General features: G+C 41.5%; 1 protein-coding gene across 2 annotated transcripts in view; it reads left to right on the plus strand.

The window, feature by feature from the left end:
* tow (target of wingless repressor) overlaps window positions 1–22,293 on the plus strand; it is a 246,538-nt gene that overhangs the window by 81,425 nt on the left and 142,820 nt on the right. Inside the window, exon 2 of one of the 2 annotated variants that reach the window (XM_083110063.1) lies at window positions 1,289–1,369. The exons of the other annotated variant lie outside the window; for it this stretch is intronic. Within the exon in view, the coding sequence (XP_082966189.1) occupies window positions 1,289–1,369 (81 nt within the window). The remainder of the gene's footprint in view (window positions 1–1,288; window positions 1,370–22,293) is intronic. 2 annotated transcript variants of the gene reach the window in all.

Consider the following 22,293-nt stretch of genomic DNA (forward strand, 5'->3'; position numbering starts at 1 on the left):
TTTGAATTTATAGTCTAGTTTTTTTTTGTATAAAATAATCTTGTGTTGCGAGTTGTGCGCATAGGTACTCTAAAGTGGAATTCCTTAAGAAGTGTGTTGCAGCGGATTTTGCCATTCACAATTTTGTATAAATAACTGAAATCATTCTGCAAACGTCGCTGATAAGCAGTTTGTAAGTTTAGAAAAGGCAAGAGATGCGGAGATGAAAAATTGCGTTTTATTTTTACGTCAAGGTTACATAAAGTACACCGCATAGTTTTTCTGTATAAATCATTCACTTCCTGTAAAAGTGGGCCTCGCTCAGCATCTGAAAACACAAAAGCCAAAAAATGGCGGAAAATGAAAAAAAATATGTAAAAAATTAAAACAATGTTTTCGGGTTCTAACGGACTTATTAAAGTGTCAGTGTAAAATGGTCATTCAATACTGTATCTGAAACTCTAAGTAAATAAAAATAAACATATTCCGTGTTATAGACTACAGGAATGGAACACTAAAGGAACAGCGTTACGTGTGCGACATTCACACATGCGATTGGATTAAAATATTCATAATGAACTGATTTCATAAAATTATGAAGTACTTTGTGGTGTCTGTTAAGAAATGAAATAATTAACATGACCTGAATGCATTCACAAACATTTAATCCTTAATGCGATTAAGAAAAGATAATAATTCCCAGATTGCTTAATTTTGTTATTTACATCGTGTAGGTCCATTTTTTGGTGGAATGCCCCTAATAGCTTTGCTAGTATGTCTTGAACCTTTTGTTCTAAAGATATTGTTTTGAAACTGGTATATGCGAAATGACCTCCCTTTGGTTTTCGTTAGAAATATTTTTTTTAAATTAAACTTTTGAGTGAAGACAGTTAAATATTACTGTAAAATGATTACATTGAAACTATATTAATTCTCCATGTATTCGTGCCCTTCTTTTTCGAAGCTACTGTGACACCATTACTCCTTTGAAGCCATTATCTCTTCCGAACGGGTGAAGTGCGTTTTCTTGTTTACGCAGGGACATTAGCAACGAATTGACACCCATCCCTTAACTGTCACGTGACCGCGTTTCATTTATTGACTTTTCGCCCCCCTGCGTTGTGTATTCTTATTGGTTCCTGTTGGTCATGATGTCCACATACAAAACAGCTGGGCCGTGACGATTGAAGTATCTTGCATGAAAACTTTACCCTTGCCCATTTTTTATGTTATTTTTAGCATTTCTATCTGTTTTTGATTCCTTTGCAATTCGAGTGAATATGTACATTGTTTGTTTATTTTTTTGTAGGTAAGAATCGCAGATTTGGCATTAGCAGTGACGTCATACTGAGTATTCTTCTTCCTGGGTCACGGAAAAGTATAGATGACAGTAAGTTGCTTTCTCGTAATTCTTGTCAGGTAATTTTAGACATTAGAGGCAGAAAATTTTCAATTTCCTTTTCCGACAAAATATACATATAGTTACATGATTATTTCTCTGGAAAAAAATATTCTATAAGATATATTTTCACTAATATATAAGACTTGATTTTACATTCTTTCTTCTACACTCTGTCCCGCGAATCAATAGAGCAAACGAAAAAAAAGAAGTCGCTGCAGAAGTAGCGACTCGAGAGGGCTCGACCAATGAACTCGTGAAAAGAAATGAGTGCATGGAGGGGAAAACGCGGCTTCAGCTACCAGCCGTTTGCAGCAGCGTGCACTGGTTCGCTCCTCTCACTCACTTTCTCCCCTTATCTACCGTTATGCGCGGCCTTGCTTCACAGTTTCCCGAGACAGTGTGTAGAGTCTGAGCTCCTGTTATTTCCTTCATCTTTCAACAAGTTTGGTTAGCTCAGCTATGAGTGTTATGAAGTGAGCGTGAGTTGTAATATCACCCGGTAACACCATGCTTGTTGTTAAAAAGTGCCCATTCTTTAGTTGGTTTCCATTGATTAGTATTAATAGTTGTTTAGCCTTTTGCAACGCTTAACGCAGTTCACATCTTGATTTAGAAGCTGACGAAACGTACGAAGGCGTGAAATCCATTATTTCGAAGTATCTTTTTCCTCTCTTACTGTAGATAGGAAAGAGAGCTGCATTCTGTTTTTAAAATGCGAATTTCTGAATCCATTTCTGATATCATTTTTGCTTCCATTGAAAGATTGATTTCTTGGTTAGGTGGAAACCGCAAGTGTCCAAAAGGTAATAATTTCGTGTCGAAGTGGTAAAACGTGTATTGTCACCATTTGCTGAGGTGATGATCGTTCACTGATCACGTGGATATTCGAATGTTCCTCTAGCGTTCGCGGCAAAATCCCTTTTTAAGGTTAGGCTATATATTTGTCCTCAAATAGAACATTTAGTTGTTTTGTATAGTTTTCCCCTCTCTGGATATTGAGAGCTTGTTTGATTGATTGAGTTTGTTTCAAAGTTCACTTTATGCGCAGAAAGGCTAATCAGGACTAAACCTACAGTTTAAAGTGGGATCCGAACCATTATGTGACTCTACCGGGTATCGATGTTGGGTATCGAACCCGGGATCCCTTGATTACAAGGTGATGCCGTTACCACTAAGCCTTCAGGGAGACCCTCTATGGATGTTTGGAAGAGTGTAATTGAAAGTAGAGCCCTCCTCCGTGGTTGTGCGGTCTAAGACTCTGTGCTTTGGGCTCCGACTGCGGGACGGCATGGGTTTGAGTCCGCCAGGGTTCTGTCTATGGGGTTTCGGCCTGTGTATATAGGGCCGGTGGCAACCCACCATCGTGAGGAAATGGGGAGCTACGAGTGTGTAGCGTAACATGATCTGGGAAATCTCTATAACGGCTGACCCCACGTCACCCCATTACCGGTTGATGATCTCCACACCTCTAGGTAAAGAAACTGGCAGTCGGGAGATAGGCTAAGGCTCTTCAAGGGCTGTCGAGCAACGGGTTAATTGAAATTAGTTTTATAATACGATTTTAGTTAGGATAATATTTTTACATAATTTAACACACAATTCGTCATATTTAGTGCAATCTGAGAAATATTATGTAACAGTACTGTTCTAAAATATACACTGATGTTTGTGAAAATTGCAACACCCAGAAATAATGGTCCAAATGAATTCAAACTCGGAGGATGTGTAGAACAGTGTACCAGCAATAAGTGATTAGGATTGCAGAGAGATGGCGTGCATGTAGGCCCTACAGCGCCCTCTCTTGTGTAACCGGAAAGGTCAGTGTTACGCCAAGCTCAGTCAGTGAAGAGCCGTCAAACGAAGTGGAAACGTGAAAGCAAGTGCTGGTATGCCTCGTCGACGTCAAAGGGTGCAATATCAGCATGTGAGTGTGTTCGAACGGGGCAGAATGAGCGGTCTCCGGGAAGCGGGTTTGTCATACCGTGACATTTCGGCTCGTACAGGGCATGCTGTTACGACAGTGACGCGTGTGTGGAGCCAGGAGATAGAAGAGGGTCGTACACAGCGACGAGCAGGTACTGGACCACGCAATGTGACCACAGTACGGGATGACCGCCATCTTGTCCGCATGGCTGTAACGCACCGTACAGTTTCGTCCACAGTGTTGGCTCGACGCTGGAGCACTACAACGGTTGTGGACCTGTCTGCATCGACGGTACGACGATGTCTGCTGCGGGCTGGACTCGTGGCACGCATGCCATTGCGTCGGCTTCCATTGTCCAGAAAGCACAAACGCTTCAGACTGCAATGGGCACGTGAATGCCGTCGCTGGCATGCTAAGTAGCAAAATGTAGTGTTTTCGGAACTATCGCGCTTAAACTTGTCCTACAGTGATGGCTGCATAGGTGTTAGACGCTACCGTGGTGAACGCAATCTGGCAACCTGCATTGTTGAGCGGCATAGCTCACAAACGCCAAGTGTGATGGTTTTGGGCGCCATTGGACACAACATGCCATCTCCCCTCCTACGTATTGAAGGCAATCTGAACAGCAACCGCTACGTCAGGGAGGTTTTAGATCTCGAGGCACTGCCCCTCCTTCAGGCAACTCCACATGCCATATTTCAACAGGTCAATGCCCGGCCACATGTGGCGAGGAATGTGCAAGCCGTCTTCGCAGAACGACAGTTACCACTGCTCCACTGGCCTGCATGTTCGCCTGACATGTCGCCCATCGAACATGTCCGGGATATGGCTGGTCGGCAACTTGTTCGTCATGGTCCTCCAGCAACCACTGTTGATGCTTTGTGGACTCGCATACAAACCGCGTGGAGGGAGATTCCTCTGGAGCATATCCAGGCCCTCTTGATTCCGTGCTACGACGTGTAGAGGCTCTGTTTGCAGCAAATGGGGCTTCACACCATACTGAATTCTCAAGGTCAGAGATCATATACAGGTCTGTAACTCTAATCATTTGTGTATTGGCATGTACCTAATCTGTGGTATAAAGTTCATTTCAATCATACGTTTCCTTCTTGGTGTTGCAATTTTCACAAACAGCAGTGTATTTTAAATCTATGCCGAAATATATTATCTTACCGGATGTAACCAAGCGTCGTTACAGCATAATTTACAAGCTTCAGTTTTTGTTTGATATTTGTTTTTCTGGGAAAGCCTATTGTTTCCAGAGAGGATACTAGTGTGCGAGAAACAGAATGCCATATCTGTGTTCCCAGGCTTGTTCGTTATTGATCCAGCTTCAAATACCCCCGAGGAGAAATCCAGAAACCGTGCTCTTCTTGCTACGATGGCCAACCGTTGCAGATCGCCGGGGGGTGGGAATGAAATTATAATGCACCCCTGCGAAAGTGCGAACGTACTACAAGCTTTGAACATCGGAAGATCTAATGCTGCGGAGGCTTTATTAGCATTTCCTTCGCAAACATTAACAGGAGGCGGCGGCGTTAACATAATCCCGGGAGCCAACATCGAGCGGTGCGTGTCTGGTAATGAATTTTCGGGGTTGGTGTGAGTCGTAGCTGTGCCTACGTTGCCACAATTTCTGAACACAATTTTCCTTTTCAAGGGCCAAAATTTACCAAATGTCACGTCATTTTTTCCTTTCAGATTATTATTAATAATAATAGTTTATTTTAGGCCTCCCCGATGGCGTAGTGGTAGCGTCGTCGCCTTGTGATCAAGGGGTCCCGGGTTCGATACCCGGTGGAGACACAAGTGGTTCGGATCCCACTTTAAACTGTAGGTCCAGTCCCGATTAGCTTTACTGTGCATGAAGTGGACTCAAAAAGACCAACGCAACTCAACTAATAGTTTGTTTTAGGTGCTGAGCACAGTATACAACCTAATACAACACTATGTCACTTAATATGAAAGATGTAGAGAATAACATTACATTTTAAGTTATTGTTTTCGACAAGATCTTCCACTATACCTCTAATAGCCGGTTAGCACATCGCCCTACGACGCCAGGGGTCCCGGGTTCGAATCCCGGCCTGGGCATGCATGTTTGTGAGTGTCCATTCATTAATTTCATTATATCATCGCTCATCCCCATCTTCGCAAATTAGCCAAAAGTGGCACCAAAAGCGAAGTAAAATAACGCAACTCAATCAATCAATATAACTCTGATAATTCAAATTGCCAGATACACCGCCACGTCCAATTTCTACAAATCACGACATTCGATTAGTGTCTTTATTAGTTCACCACCATTTTTTACTATTTACTGACATAAAGAAGAACAATTGTAAGATTGCCTTGCTCTCTCTCCCTTTCGTTCTCTCTGCCTATCGAGAGAGAGAGAGAGAGAGAGAGAGAGAGAGAGAGAGAGAGAGAGAGAGAGAGAGACGTGTCCAATTGGTAGGGTGTCTGACTGTCGCACGGGAGACCCGGATTTCATTCCCGGGATAAATTATCTCAGGTGTATAAAGCGGCTCTGGGGTTCACGAACTCTTTAAAAATGGATATCTGAGAACTAAAGGCAGCTAGAGCGTGGTGCTGGTCACATCATCTTCACAGTGGCTGAAATGGATTCGGAACACTATACCATGTGTCTCACGGGGTATCGAACGCTAGATCCTATGATAACAGGGCTATAATACACACTCACTCCCCCCCTCTCGTGTGTGCGTGTAGATAACCGTATTAATTAATATTGAAAGATAGAAAAAGGCCTAAAATTCCAAAGATACGAACAGAATGTAGGGTCTTATTGTTGCCTAAAGTCTCTAAAGTGTCGGAAGGATAGAGTTTGGAAGTGTGAAGACAGCCGTTACATATTTATTACGTTCTCAGCCGGGTCCAACGCATTTGAAAAGGCACGTCGTGGGCTGAAGTTGATTTGAAGTTACGCCAGAAGAGAAAGAGATGGGCTAAATATAGGAATTGCTGAAACAGCATTCGGATGGATTCACACAGGAACTGGCAGCAATGAGAGGAAGGATAGAGACGCAGGCATTGTTCAGGCGAAGGGAGACGCCGGTGAGCTTGTCCTCTGCTCATCTGAGATGTCTCAAAGAAACAATCAGTGTCGACGTTTGGGTGGACTGCAGGATGGTCCTCTGCTGCTGAGATACTGCTTCTTTTCCCCTTTTCTGTCAGTTTCTTTCTTTCTCTCTTGCTTTCTATCTATCTTTTTCTATTCATGTACATATCTACCTTCCTCTTTCTGTTTTCCTCTGTTTATCTCCTCTTTTCTTTTTCTGTGTCTGTCTCGTTCTTTCTTCCTTTATTTCTTTAAATTTTTCCATCAATTTCTCTCTTTTTGTCCTTTTTTCTATTTCTCTCCATACTCTAGTGTATTCTCCTTCCATCGACACCCTCCCTCTCCTTTCTTCTCTTCTTCTCTTCACTCCTCTCCTCTCCCTACTTTCCTCTGCTCTACTCTCATCTATTCTCCTCTCCTCTTCTCTGCTTTGTTCTTCTTTCCTTTCATATGTTTCTGCTTTGCTATCCTCTTCTTTCCTCAGCTTTGCTTTACTCTTCTTTCCTCTCCTCTGCTCTCCTGTGTTCTGCTTTCTTCTCATCTGCTCTGCTTTTCTTTTCTTTCCTCTCTTCTGCTCAGCTCACCTCTTCTCTGCTTTGCTCTTCAATCCTCTTCTTTCCTCTCCTTTGCTCTATTTTGCTCTTGTTTCCTCTCTTCTGTTCTTCTCTGCTCTCCTCTTCTTTGCTTTTCTTTCCTCATCTTCTCTACTCTGCACTTCTTTCTTCTCCTCTCTCTCTCCTTTCCCGTACTTCGATTTCCTCTCCTCTCTACTCTACTGTGTTAGGCCTGTTTGGATCGTGAAATAATCGGGCCCCAGGCAATAGTGGTCCGGTATCCGATTTTCGGTCCCTGTCATTTTCTCCCATTTCTTCATACTTTACATTTCACTGATTACATTAACGATGCAACCAAAGAATTATGAATTCAAACAGCACAACGATCTTCGCGACCTCTGGCAAAAATAACAAAATGCAATGCCCAACTTTCAGCACTTTTCATAGGGTTACGAGAGAAACATTAAATCGATTTGAACTTTTGGGTGGGCCCCACTCTCCAGAACCATGATCTTTCCTCTCTCCGGTATCCTTCTGTTCTTCTCCATCACATTCTGGCGTCAGGGCGTGTCGAGGAAGATGGATGGAGAGGAATCCGGAAGAAATCTCTCAGAGCTGTCTCCTCTCCGATGCTGAGAGCGGGAGTATGTCTGCCAGACGTGTCAGGAGGCAGTGTGCGTATGGGAACATCACGCATGAAGCCTACAGGGAAGACCCATGTTTCTTGCCTGAAGAATTCTGATAATAAATAGAGGACCTTATGTGGAGCCACGTTGATTAAATGTTGTCTGCCACGTTTTCTATGTGTATAGATCGTTTCCAAAATTGATTTGGATGAAGGGGAATTAGAGTAAAACGGGGAGACCACCAATCGCTAGTTCTGGCTACACTGTCCCAGGCGGTTCCGTGACAGCGCGCCTTCCCTCCAGTATTGAAGGGGCTTCCGGACGTGAAAGTGGTAACCTTTTCGTCTAGTAATCAAAGTGTTGACCGCCGTGGCGGAGTGGGTAGCACAGCATATAGCGGAGCGGCGTTCTTTTTTAGTATCCCTTTATGAATTTCATCATTTCCACACTCATCCTGATTGTCGCGATTAGCCAAAAGTGGGAGAAAAGCGACGTAAAATAACCTAATTCAATCAAGGGGTCCAGACTTCGATTCTCAGTGGAGGCACATTTCATAGTGGTTCGGATGCAACCTTAAACCCGTCTTCACTTTGTAAGTAAGGGATTCAGGGTTCGATACCCGGTGGAGGAACATATGGTTCGGATCTCACTTTAAACTGTAGATTTAGTACCGGTTAGCCTATATGTGCATAAAGTAGACTTAAAACAACCAACTTAAACCAACAGTATTTTTCACCTCCAAGCTGAAGAAGCTCTCTCACATCCGCTCTGCTACTTACTGGCCTTGAGGCCCAGCGTGCAGGCGGGAAGCTCGCACCACACACATCCTCTGTCTCACATATCTCTGGCGAACGAAAACAAGTCTGTGCAAGTAGTGACACGAGATGGCGCCACCGATGAATACGTGAGAGAAACTGGATTTCGCGGAAAGGGTGAAAGAGACTGAGCTACCAGCGATCCCAGTAACGTGTACTGCTTCGCTCTGCCCACTCGATTTCTGTCCGCGACCTTGCTCCAGAGTTAGTCAGGACAGGTTATAGCTCTCGCTGACCTCCATAAATGCAAGTTTGGTATAGAACTGTAACTACACCAGATGAATAATTATGACAATCACATTGTGCATTTGTAGGACATCAATACCGTCCCCAACCGACCTCCCTGGCATCACAGCGCGCTATGACAACAGGGATATCGGCCGGAGCATGGGTGTTCTTTGTAGTGCCCCTTCATCATTTCATCATTACTCATCCTCATCGTCGCGATTAGCCAAAAGTGGTGGAAAAGCGACGCTAAATGACAAAAATGAAAATCAACCATACCTTACCCGAGTCTTCTTAGTCAAACCATTGCCTTCCTGAGACACTGACGGCTGACATTGACGGACACGCGAATGGAAGAAAGGGGAAAGAATTCCACCACGCTCTTTCTGCCTGAGTTATGGAAATCTGGAAAGTTCGCCTCAATTCCTTTCTCTATTCGAATTTCCTTTCTCCCTCTGCACATTTATTCGGCGGCACGTAACTCGAAAACGCGCCTCCCTTAAACTACCTTCCTTGGCATTCCCCTCATTCCGCTGTTCTTTTATTCCTCCGTTTCCAAAGAAGTTATTTTTCCCTGCACGCGTCCCCTTGTGGTGAATCTGGAGCACGGAAGAGCAAATTATCGATCCTGGAGAAGCCCGAAACGGTCCACGTTTAAGTTCGGAGGCTGGGATCGTATAGCAAGCATCTCATCTATGATGCACAGTTGCCAACTCAATATACTTGTCACTATACTCTGTCCCGGGTATCTCTGGAGCGAGCGAGCGAGCGAAAGAAAGTCTCTGCGCAAGTAGTGACGCTAGACGGCTCGACCAGTGAACACGTGAGAGGGTGCGGCGTGGCGAAAAGCGACTGGAGTTACCAGCCTTTGCAGCAGCGTGCACTGCTTCGCCCTTCTCATTCGCACTCTTGCCTTCTCTACCCTTGCTCCAGAGATTCCCGAGATAGAGTATAACGGACTAACTTCACCACTGAATTCCTGGTGAAATTCTAGCCCAAAACCATACCCTACATGCCCCACTTCCCATTTAAAGAAATGAAGTTGGATCCAAGATGGCGGTCACCAAGATATCATGACATGCACCAAAAAGTCTTTCCCTAGGCCTAACATATTACTACCATGACCAATTGCTGCAATGTACACTCCCTTTCATTTTATAAGGGGGGTCAGGGACTTTTGAGACCCTGTATTAGCGCAGTTTCCACAGTCTTGAATACACCAATGTGATGTCAGTGTATTAGTTACATTCCAACACTTATCGAAATCAGAGTTTGTTTTAACGTGTTCAAATAAACTAATCAAGACTGGGCCTTCAGTCTAAAGGGAGATCAGTACCACTGTGCAGTTTGCCTTTAATGGGAATCGAGTCCAGGAACCCTTTATTACGAGACGACAGCTTTACCAGTACATAATCGGGGATGTTCTATGTATAGAAACAACAATACGAGTGTTATTTGCCTTTTTTTATAAGTCCCCAACATGTTGACGTACTACTGATTTTAAATTTGTATTCTAGCTATTCATAAAGTTTTCTGCTAATAGGGACGACGAGGATGAATGATGATTACATCAAATTGATGAAAGGACAGATACAATGCAATTAGTATCCTATTATCTTGTATTCTGTTGTTTACGTATCCTGTTAGCACACGTATTCATTGTATATTGTATCGGGTTTGTAAAGCCAACCGCACGTTTGCGCAAAATTCCCATCGCTATTCGCGATTAAAATTGCCACCTGAGCGCTAGTGTCGCTTCCAACATGGCCGCTCTACGTAGGATAGTTCTTTGTTTACATTCAGTAGTAGTACGTAATAGCAGCGTGTTGTCATGGCTGGTATGGAAGAAACGTTTAAATTACGCGTTATATTTAAAATTACGAATGCGATGTGAATTCCAGGAACTATAACGAAGGTGAAGCTTTGCTGAGAACGAAGCATTTAATTATGATAATAAAAATAACACGGGAAACGCACACGAAACTAATGTATACGCACTGGTTTTTCAAAGCGGTGCTGTTTCATCTGCACTGCACCTCGGTTGTAACTGCCTAACTGGGGCTCTCAGAAATGATTTGAAAATAAAGCAATTCACCTGTATTTCAAAGCTTGGGAGGAAATAAATGAAAACATGCTGTTGCAGTTATTTTCCCCAAAGGGGCAGGCTGGTTTAATAACAACACCGGATAATGATAATAATAATAATAACAACAACAATTTCATTGAGGCTATTTTCAGTTTTCACTGAAAATTGACATACTGAATGAAACAGCAACATTATCATGTCAATTATGTTTTTCTGACTTACCTTTATGATTACGGACATTAATTAATTCTCAAACTATTTTCAGCTTTGCACTTAATCGACTTGCACCTGTTCCAAATTACATACATTATACATTGTTTTTTTTAAAAAAATAATATATTCATAAAGAACAATTTAAAACTTACTTTCATGGCAATAAAATCATCTTTCCGAAAGATTATTTCGGAAAATAGAGTGAACAGACTCGTACATTCTTCGTAATTTCCTTGCCGCATTTCAGTTATGCCAATCTTGTCAATCAGTTCTGTTTTCCCTTATTTATTTAAACATTTCATTTTGTTGATTCCACGGGGTGGAAAACACATGTAAGCTTTTCACTTGTCCTGAACCACAAAATGATTTATAGCAAAAAAACTGAACAGTATACGCTATTTTTTCGCATGTTCCCCGGGCTTTGAATGGCTTCAACACGGCGAAGCGCAGAGAGGTGTCCTACTTGGAGTGGTTCCTGAAAATCTCACCAGATGCCATATCGGATAATTTTAATCGCGAATTGTCGTAGGAATGGCATTAAGCTAACACGAAGCAGACGTTGTCCTCTCCTTATCGACGTTTTTGTTTCAATCCATGATCATCTCATTGCGGAAAACATGACAATTGTGGTGATGTGGTGAAATGGTGATGACAATTTGCTTACTATTACTTTTGCCGTTGGGTGTACTCTTTCGCATGTAAGATTGTGTATCGCCAAGCGCACGTAGTTCCACTTTGTGCAAATTGATGGCGCGACGAACGGTATATATATCTGTGCGCAGCTATTCGCGCACGCCCCACTGCTGCAAGTAGTTCCGCGGGGAGCCGCTGCCCAGCGCTACTCGGGAAGTTATATAAATAAAGTCGTGCACAGCGTTGAAGCAGTGATGCCAAAAGCAGGGAAATTTCCCTAGGCACAGGGAAATTTGAGGGTGAAAAGGGAAAAGGGAAATTTAATGAAAAATAGCTAAAAAACAGGGAAATTTAAACTCACATTTTCGTTCTTTTTAAAAGTTCGAAAATATTTTTTTTCAGCGTGTACTTTTTCCAAATGAATAGTTAGCAACAGTGACACTTTTCAGTAAGCTTCTTTCTCCCTGTTATAGATGACCTTGACCGGTCAGTCTTATATTTGTTGCGTTTCATAGAAAGGCCTCAAGGCACGAGCCGCGCTGCACCTGGAAAGAATTTGCGATGCGATTTTCAACTTCTTTCCTTGTTCCATCCATCATTTCAGAACGTGTCTTAGTAGCTGTGTGTGTGACTTCGTGTGTCCTGTGTCGTTGCAAGGAGAATGGAAGAGGTGACTAATAGGAAGCTACCTGCATGTCCCAAAAAAGTTAGAAAACGTCGTGGGGATTTATCTGCGGATGAAAAGATATCTGGGAAACATGTGAAAAAATTTCGTATTGAGTGGCAGGAAGACCCGCAGTTCAAAGGCTGGCTACAACCAGTTAAAGGTAACGAGTGTAAGTGTAGGTGCATAGCTTTATGATTTTCATAAATATTTAATAATAATAATAATAAAGTTCGTTCCTCAGGCAAAACAGGCGTCAAAAGAAAAATATTAACAGCAGGCCCCTAGCTAAGCTTTGACAATGGGTGGGTTTCAAAGTCCGACAATCATTGCTCCGCAGAAGATTTTTTTTTTTGGTTTGGGGATTTTTTCGATACATTAGTGTTTTATTTTAAAATTCAAATGTTTATTTTAGGATAATTATATTATGAAACTATGATCAGTTTCTAGTATTTTATTCAATGTGGGGTTTGAACCCACTAAACCCCCTTATATATGGTCCTGATTAACAGTTATAGTAATACAAAGATACAGCTTCAGATGTGTTTTGAAAATCGAGGGAAATTTAGGTCGAAAAAGGGAAATTTTACACTGGTAAAAGGGAAATCCTCCATTCGGAGATTGGCAACACTGCGTTGAAGTAGCAGTTAGGCAAAAACTAGTATAACGTCTATATCAGTGATCGGTTAGTTCGTATGAACTTTCCAGCCTGATCTTTCATTGCCAGTGCGTAGTTAGAGATCGGTTAGTTCATTTGAACTCTCTAGCCTAACTATTGCCTATTTTTGTTTGAGTAGGAAAAGGTTTATTATCCATTTGCCTTGACTCATCTCACCCAACAGGTCGCTAGGTTCCGGGCTTGCCCCGAGTTCATACCTTTCTGGAGATGAGGCCTGCTCGATTTTTTCTTTTAATATAAGAACTAGCAGTTAGTGCCCTGTTGCCAATCGGTATTCATCACCTAAGAAAGAGATCCAGATGCGGTAGAAGACGCCAGAAGGAGGGGGGAGGGAAAAAATAAGTATGGGCCTATTTCTCCCATGGTGTACACATAACCGCTTTGGGCTTTGATCGCTCTGTCCAGCATTCGGTTTTTTACCTTCAGGCTGTCTCATTGGGCTTTGAAGACTCAATACACCTGCATCCATAGTCTGCACTTTGTATCTGTCCGCGAGAAGAGTGGGAGATGTAACAGTTGTCTCCCAAATTAAATTAGGTCCCTAACCCCTCGACTGACACCGCACTGTTTGAGGTTGGATGTCCATCCCTTTTCTTCTCTTTTGTAGCAACCAAATCGATGCAAACTTTAGGTCCCAGCCCGATTAGCTTCAGAGCAGGTTATATTCGCTAATAGTTGGAAACACTGCTTCATAGCGCTAAAGTGAACAACCCACGTCCCATCTCGCCAGAATTTCTGCCTGTGGGGAATTTGATCCTACCGCCGTCTCTCCTCTAACCCCCGTCGTTTCGGATAGGAATGAATGTTGGGGGGTGAGGGGGGACAATGCTAATGCCACCGTGATTATGTCCTGCATGAAAAATTATTTAATCCATGTGTGGCCGTGGCGGTACGGCTGTTGCTACCTGCAGGGAAGCCAAAAATAAACTGGATGCTTGTAATGTTAATATTCGCAGCCATGAGCAGAAAATTGTTGAAAATTTATAACCTTAAATACAGGGCTACTATAAATGATTCATTCGATTTCAAAACACTGTATTTTCCAAAGTAATGCACATACAGACATGAGCGATACATGAAAATAACTCACCACGTTTTCCTCACATTGAATGATACATGAAAATAACTGTAAACTCTCCAAGTTTTCCTCACATTCTACAAATGTTCTATGTGTGTTCCTCTGGCCACACGACACACATCGAGTTCCACCTATACATTTGTAGCAATCCAGTGTTCTTAAACTTCCTATACCACCGCAAAACGATCTGTTAACATGGTGGTTCTTTTCTGAACTCTCTTCTGAATGCATGCTGCACTGCAATAACCAGTGTGGTATTTAAGAATTCCATTGGGGGCCGGAGAAATTCCATTGACTGTCAAGAAACAGCATAAGATAATGATTTTACTCCACCTAACATATCAGTTTCTCCCTCCTCTCTCTCGCCCCTTCCCCCACGTACATACATGTGTGCGCCTTTGCGCGTGCTAGAGGGGTTGCATGGGGATACCTCAACAATTTTAAATGGAAAATGAGGTCAGACCACACTTCATTTTTTTTACCAAAGCATATTTTTAATAATTGCTGAAAAATTGCCGATTTAAATTTGGATCTTGACAGAAAAAAAGATCAAGTCCACTCCACGATCATCACAGCTAATCGGAACTGGACCTACAGGCTTTGGGGTTTGACACCCCCACCAGAAATGTAGTCCGGCATGTGTGTAACTTGGGACCTAACTTTTGGGGACCAGAATTGAACTTGGGCATAACTTTGGGTGGGAACAATCAAAAAGTTTTCTACCCCATAAAAATAGCATCCAAGACTGATATATTTACGAAATCATAAAAACTGCTCATTATCTTGCTTCTCAAGTCCCAGAAACTTAACACAAGTACCATTAGCTTGTTAATTCTTCTAAATTTGATATTTGTGGGGCGGGAGCACAGGGGGCAAGTGTAGTTTAGGACCCCTTGAATACAAGACAGCAGCGAGTGTCACTACAATGTATCTAAGACCCCACATTGTGTACCTAATCTCATAATCAATTTTTGTATATCTTATCAAGATAATGAAATCAATATTAATTCTTCAGTACTTTTTGTCACGATATTTTACAAATGTGTTTAGTTCGCTGCAAAATTACAATACTACTGACTTGACAACGCATGCTGAAACCGAGAAATATTTCCAACAAAAATACCACGTTCCAACTCGTCCCATCTTTCAATTTAGTGATGTTGAAAGATTATGTATGTTTAACTTCATCACTAGGTACATCAAGCCATGGCTGTGTAATTTTCCATTTGTTAAATATTTCACGACTTGAGCAACTAATAATCATAAGGCAACTCACCTCTTCACTACTACTTCCTTCTTCTTGCAAATTTTCAAAAACTGATCCTTTGGTCAACTCAGTCTTCCGTCACCAGAATTCATTTTGAAGGCACATTTCCAATATTGCAGTGTCTGGAACTCGTAATGTTAACTTTTTTCACTAACATTCTAGCTTCACAAAGAAATGTTGTTGTTGTTCTTAAAAAAATAAAACACTGTTCTTAAAAATATGATTTCGTAAAGGGTCATCGTGCTTGCGTCAAAAATTCCATGTAGGCTATCTTCGCGTACTATAATTCCACTTATGCAAATACAGTCGTTTTGTGGTGACAAGTTCGAGTCACGTGACAACTCATTTGTAACTTTTATATGGGATGGAATTTTCCGGACAAATTTCCTGGGCAAAGAAAAGGGAAAAGGGGCCACTTATTTGACAGTTCAAGGAATATAGCAGCTCACGAGACCACATACGTGTTCGCCAAATGAAGCTTCCAGTTGTCTGACAGAAAAGTGGTGCAATTGAATGGCGAAGTGGGTAAAAGAGTAACTAAATTGCCAATAATTTGTTGTTTCTCACCAAATATTATTCCCCCAGGGATAAAATCTATCAATCAGAGAGGGGGAGACAAGTATCCAGAGGGGGGAATTCCCCTCATACCCCCTACAAATACCATCCTGGCAATAACAGATGAACATCTCGCATATTCCAACACACAAAAACTATTTTCTCGGTTTGCACTGCACTCGTGCTGCCAACTGGTGTGTCACAATACAAACCTGGTGCGTTTACAGTTACTTTCATGTATCATTCATATCTTTATGTGCAATACTTTGGTAAATACAGTGCTTTTAAATCGAACGAATCATTTATAGTACCCCTGTATAAGGGAAAAGATAAAATTATAAAGGAAACCATAGAAAGATTGAGAAAAAAGAAAGAAAAGATAAGTAAAGATTACAGCGCCTTGAATAACGTAGTGTGGAAAACGACCCAAGAAACTAGTTTCCCAGACGGATGACAAACATAGATGGCAGTGCGATCGAACCAGGTGCTAATTTTGTTATTAAAGTAATGCGGCTTAGTTAGTTTTTCGAATATATTGTGTAGATTTGTTTGTCTAGAAAGGCGGTAAGTGAATTGATGGAAACAGTTATATTTGTGGAGTGATTTGCAGTCACGAAATGACATGAATTTGGAAAGAAAAGTAAAATAAAATTAATAAATAAATAGCATGCGTAACACAAGAAGAAACATCGCAAAGTGATTCCGAACGTCAGGTGTTGGATTGTGTACTAGAGTTTTATTTTTCTATGTTATTAGAATATAAATAGTATCCTGAGAGATATTTCATACCGAGGCGACAAACCACAAGTGTCGCTTGGAAGCGAGCAGTCCGTAATCAATGCAGCCTTTCGAACCGTAGGGACACAAGCTCTGACTGCACCGTTTCCTAAGGAGATTTTACACCAAAGCGACACGCGACAAACGATACGAGGATTTCACACCAAAGCGACACGGGTCCTTCGGTCCAAGGCAACTTTCATACCGAAGCGACACATGTTGCTTGGAAACGAGCCAATCAAGAGCAACATTTCACATCGTAGCGGCATGACGAGAAGCACAGGCCAGCGTTCGGTTGGTGAAATCATCAAGCGATAAATGTCGCGTGCCCCTTGTCGCTTTGATGCGCAATCTCCCTAATGCAAGACACTCATTGCATCGCGCATCCGCGAACAACAAATCACGGCAACATGTTGCAAGCTATTGAGGAAATAGCCCAGTTTGAGCGACGCACGAGCGACAAAGTGACACGTGTGGCTTATCGTGTCGCCTAGATCTGTTGTTGTAATGTGCGGTTTTTTCGTGTCACCTATCTGTTGTTCGCACAATTAGCAGCGAACGCTTGCCAATAGACTGAAGGCACCATGTCGCTTGTCACTTAGTTGGGAACTCCCCCTGTAGCGCGTCGCTTCGGTCTCAGGACCCTTCCTTTAAGGAGCTTTCCGACCGAAGTAACAAGTAGCACGCGAATGCGCCATATGAACGTGTCGTTTGCTGTTTGGACCCTCATGTGCAATGAATGCTATTTTACTGTCTGGAAGTGTGTGTCACTAGTGTGACAGTGTGAACATCCCGTGTCGCTTGTCCCATTGGTTTGAAAGTTTCCTTACACTCATGTCGATGGCACTAAGAAAGTTTTGTGGGGTTCCCCTTGTCGTTTCATGGAATCATCATTATCATCATCGCCGCGATTAGTTTAAAGAGGAAGAAAAGAGACAGTAAATATCCAAAATACAAATGCTTCAATGTGTATATCTTTAAAAGAAATGATGATGATGATAATAATAATGAACCTAATTCAAACACAAAAATTTAGTTGCCAAGAGCATTCCACTCGTATTTTTTCTCCCGTATTATTAACGAAAGTATGACGATAACTTGACGTGGTCGACTGTCTAGAATGTTCGTTAATATCTTCGCGACCACTGTACCAAATATCATAGCAATTATCACATTCATAGAAATGCCTCATGTAAAAGAATCAGACGTTGCAGCGAAAACTCCATTTACTTCCATTATAAGCAGACGAATACCAAGCACCGGGTCCAACACCAGCGCCTCTAGCGGATCATTTTCGAGTGGAACCAGCCAGAGAGCGCAGAACCGTGGCGTTTTCCACACTACTTTATTCAAGGCGCTGTAGTAAAGATCAAGTAAGCACGAAGACTGACAAAGGACAACAAAGAAGTATGGGGGAGAAGGAGGAGGTCAAGTGACCCACCATCAGAAATGGATGAAATTGAAGACAATTGGAAAACCCAACTCGTGTTATATCAACAAACAAGGAAGATAGCATAGAGATTTTATTTATTTCAAGTCAATAATGAAAAGCAACGCCCTCTCAGCAGCTGCTACCACGTCATCCGCCTTCTTGCAGCTTTTTAGCCTAACAGGAGAGCAAATCTATTTTCACGCACAGCCGTGAAATGTTAACTAGATATTGTGTGGGTTATCAAAGAAGCTACCACCTCCGTCCCTTAGAAATCTTGATGGGTGGGTGTGTGTGTTCATTAAATGCTAACAGTTTTCAGCCTCGTTGAGTTTCGCCACCCACGCATCCACGGTTAACATTTGCATAGTAGAGCGAGAGGGTAGAATTGGGTGATCTCTCTCTTCGTAGAAATTATTCCTGACATTTCACAGACCTTTAAAGTTTCCTTGAAGTGTGTTCATTCCTCGTAACAGTAAATGCACATGGCGCCTATTCGCACCATTGTTCAGCAATACATTTCCCACTTTCTTAAGGTTGAAAATCACTAAAGCAAATCGTTCTTTGAATTTCTGTGTTCCTTTCATCTCGGATCATTTTTGTTCTCTTCCTTCCTTTATGCTGATCTCCGTGACGGGTTTCAGAACGTACTACGGCACCAAAGGTCCCGGGTTCGGATCACGACCTGAGCATGAGTGTTCTTTGTGATTGCCTCTTCATCAATTTCATCATATCATCACTCATCCTCATCTTCGTTGGATTGATTGGATTGATTTGTTGTTTTAAGTCCACTTTATGCACAGTAAGGCTAATCGGGACTGGACCTACAGTTTAAAGTGGGATCCGAACCACTTGTGCCTCCGCCGGGTATCGAACCCGGGACCCCTTGATTACAAGGCGAAGACGCTACCACTGCGCCATCGAGGAGGCCCTACCTCATCTTCGTGATTAGCCAAAAGTGGCAGAAGAGCGAAGTAAAATAAACCAATTCAGTCGAACAAGGAATATTCGGTGGCTCAGCAGTCCAGAGTGGATAAAAATAATGATTTAAAAAATATATATTTTTGATGATTTTTTAAATTTAAATCCATCTTTTTATTTGAAAAGAAAAACACGCTTAAAATTGCTTGTATGGTTTTCAGCACAGTACATATTAAGTTGTGGGCTTAGTGGTAATTATGAAGTTCTTAAATCAATGGTTTTTAATTTTTCTATTACAATTGTAAGATTAAATATTTTATTAATTAGTAGAATAATTCTATTGTTGCTAGGAATAATATTTTTAATTAAAGACAATTGTTATATATTTCTTTATACAGAGTGTCCGAAAAGTAACCAACTTTCTACTTTGTCGTTAAAAGTGCCTTAGTGTGATAGCCTGAGGTGAAACACGTCTGTTAGTGACACGTGACAACAACAGTGTTGCCAGTGTCCCTTGTAATATTGTGAAAACATTGATTTTTGGAACATCCCATTTATTCCCTTGTGCAATGTTTTTGAAACTTCGTCAAAGTTCTTTTTCTGTCAAATTCAATAGATGGCCATCCAAATTGTTCGTTGGTATTGTGAAATGTTGCAATAATTTATCTCAGTGAGTTCTGTGCATCAATACACACGATTTGCATTTTTTCCCGCCTTTGGCAACACTTTGCTTATTTGTTATTAAAACATGAATGTTCTTACATACGTTTGTCTCAATATACAGGGCATTCTCTTGGCAGAAAGCGTTTCTTCTCATTCCGTTTCGCTATTCCGTTATACGGTCGTAAACAACGGGTTGCGTGACTTTTCGTACACTCTGTAGAACTGCTTTTTCTGGCAAACAGCCTTGTAAAATGTTTGAACAGTTTGATTAAAGCGAATAAAAAAATACAGGTAAATATACATATTTCTGCTTCTGATACTGTATGTATGAACCTGCTATCGAAAAGTTTGTAGAGTGTGCTAATGAAACTATAATAATTTCAGTAACTTTTCTTTCAGTGAAAATAAAACATTCTGGATGTACTATATGGACACTATTTACGGTTCAACGTGATTAGCATTTTGTATTTTATTCTACACAAAATTTTTGCTACTTTTGCCTATAAAAATTATTGAATTTTAAATCAAGATAAATTTAAGCCTGTTAATAGTTTACATTATCTTTCGTATAAGCTTCACCCCATCAATACATATATATTTCCTTGCTTTTCCTATCTTAGAGCCTAATAAACACCATTGAGTAATTACGAGATTAATGCACCAAAATTGATTCTAATATCTACAAATTGCTTATGTACATTTTTTTATAAATTATTTCATTAAAGTGATTTAAATCGGTGATTTAAAAAAAATCACAACCAAGCACACTCTGCCACCGAGGTGGTAACTTCTGTAACGGCGGATTTGAGTGCTTAATCCATTTTATTTACATCACCAAACGTAGCAATAGAAGGGTTTTGCCCGGAAATAGCCGCTTTTTCTCTAGTCTTAAATCTTAGACCTTTCCGGGCAAATGGGATTTAAGGGTGTTGTCGGTGCACCAGCATTTCCGAACGGCTAAAAGCATGCAGGAGGTTTGCACTCTCCGATGTTTCAACGAGGCCAAAGTTCCAAGGTGCTGGCTCCCGTTCTGGAAACGACCATTAAAGGCCCTCTTCGGGAACGCTTCCTTTCCTCTGCCCCTTTCTTCCAGGAGCTAATGAAATTGGACCTTTCGTGTCCCTTTGTTTTTCGCTTGAAAGGACCTTCCGGGACTCGCACGAAAGACCCGGAACAAGGAAGTTTGTTGTGGGCAAACCAAGAAAATGGCCGAGCATGTTAGTTCTTGTGTTTCTCTCTTTTCCTACCAATTTTAGCAAAAGACGCTGCTTTCTTTGATGCTGTAAATCTTTACCACCAACTCCACGTTATTTCTTTATATTGCGGTGATATGATCAGTAAATTCGCGGACTGGTGTTTATTAGGTTTGGGTCGACAGCTCTTCTCGGGCTGTGTTGCGCATGCGTTGCTGGATAGAATTTGTCAGTCGCGTGCTAGAGTGATGAAGGTATCCGTCTCAGGTTCTGTTCGCCGCTGCGATGAGGATGAATGGTGATGAGAAGCAAGGCTCGGAGTTTGACGAAAGGTCATCTTTGTCAGCACCTTGATGACAATGTTAAACATTAGTCCCTTTCTCTTCAGTCGGAAACACTTTGCGCGTTGTTTGTCTTTTTTGGCAGGCTAATTGGTATTTTCAGTATTTTTGTAGTTTTTATTGCACTGTTATGATATTTTGAAGTTTCTGAACGTCGTTTACATGCCTACAATGGAAAATTCATCATTAAGTTTGACTGAAACGGAGCAAAGGCTTCAGAGGATGGATAATAACTGCATAGAACCTTAAGGTGTATTGTATATAACGTTCAGGTCGAAATAAAAGGTACAATAGGTTTTAAAACGTTTCCAACCTTTTTACGTAGTTTCAGCAGTTGCAACCATGGAACATTCGTTTGTACTAAATTTTTCATATATTTTCACTAGTTCCTTAACTCTATGATCATGACTCTTATGAAAATTCAAACTCATATGTATTGGGTCTCCCCGATGGCGTAGTGGTAACGTCATAAAAGAATCCCGGGTTCGATACCCGGTGGATGCACATTGCACAGTAGTTTGGATCCCACTTTAAACTGTTAGTTAAGTCCTGATTAGCCTTTCTGTGCATAAAGTGGACTTAAAGCAACAAACATCAAACTCATATTTTGATTGTTTGATTTGGTTTAATTTACTTCGCCATTTTGGCTAATCGCGAAGATGAGGATGAGTGATGATATGATGAAATTGATGAATGGGCACTCACAAAGGACCAGACCGAGATTCGAATCAGATCCCCTGGCGTCGTATCAAACTCATTGGTTGGTTGGTTGAGTTGGTGTTTTAAGTCCACTTTATGTACAGTAAGGCTAATCGGGACTGGACCTACAGTTTAAAGTGGGATCCGAACCACTTGTGCGTATCAAACTCATATTTTAATATATAAAGTAACATTAGAAGCCTCTTGCAAGAAGACTGCGGTATTTCAAGGACAGTGTAGGGCCTTCAAAGTTCATTTAGCAGATTGAAAGAATGGTTTGTTTCCCTTTCCTGAAATTCATCCAGGAAGTTGGAATTTCTGAAGTGTCAGCCCTTCCAACTTACTTCACGTTTCCTACGTTTTCCCCATGTTAGAGTCCTCTCAGTTCTAGTTTGAAATAGAACCTAGAAGCTTCGAACGTCTCTCTGATAATAAAACCCGCAAGTTACAACAATCTGAACTTGCTACGCTATTGTTTGCCCTTCCGGCTT

Source organism: Lepisma saccharinum, chromosome 23, assembly GCF_977018435.1.
Source record: "Lepisma saccharinum chromosome 23, izLepSacc3.1, whole genome shotgun sequence".
NCBI classification, from domain to species: Eukaryota; Metazoa; Arthropoda; class Insecta; order Zygentoma; family Lepismatidae; genus Lepisma; species Lepisma saccharinum.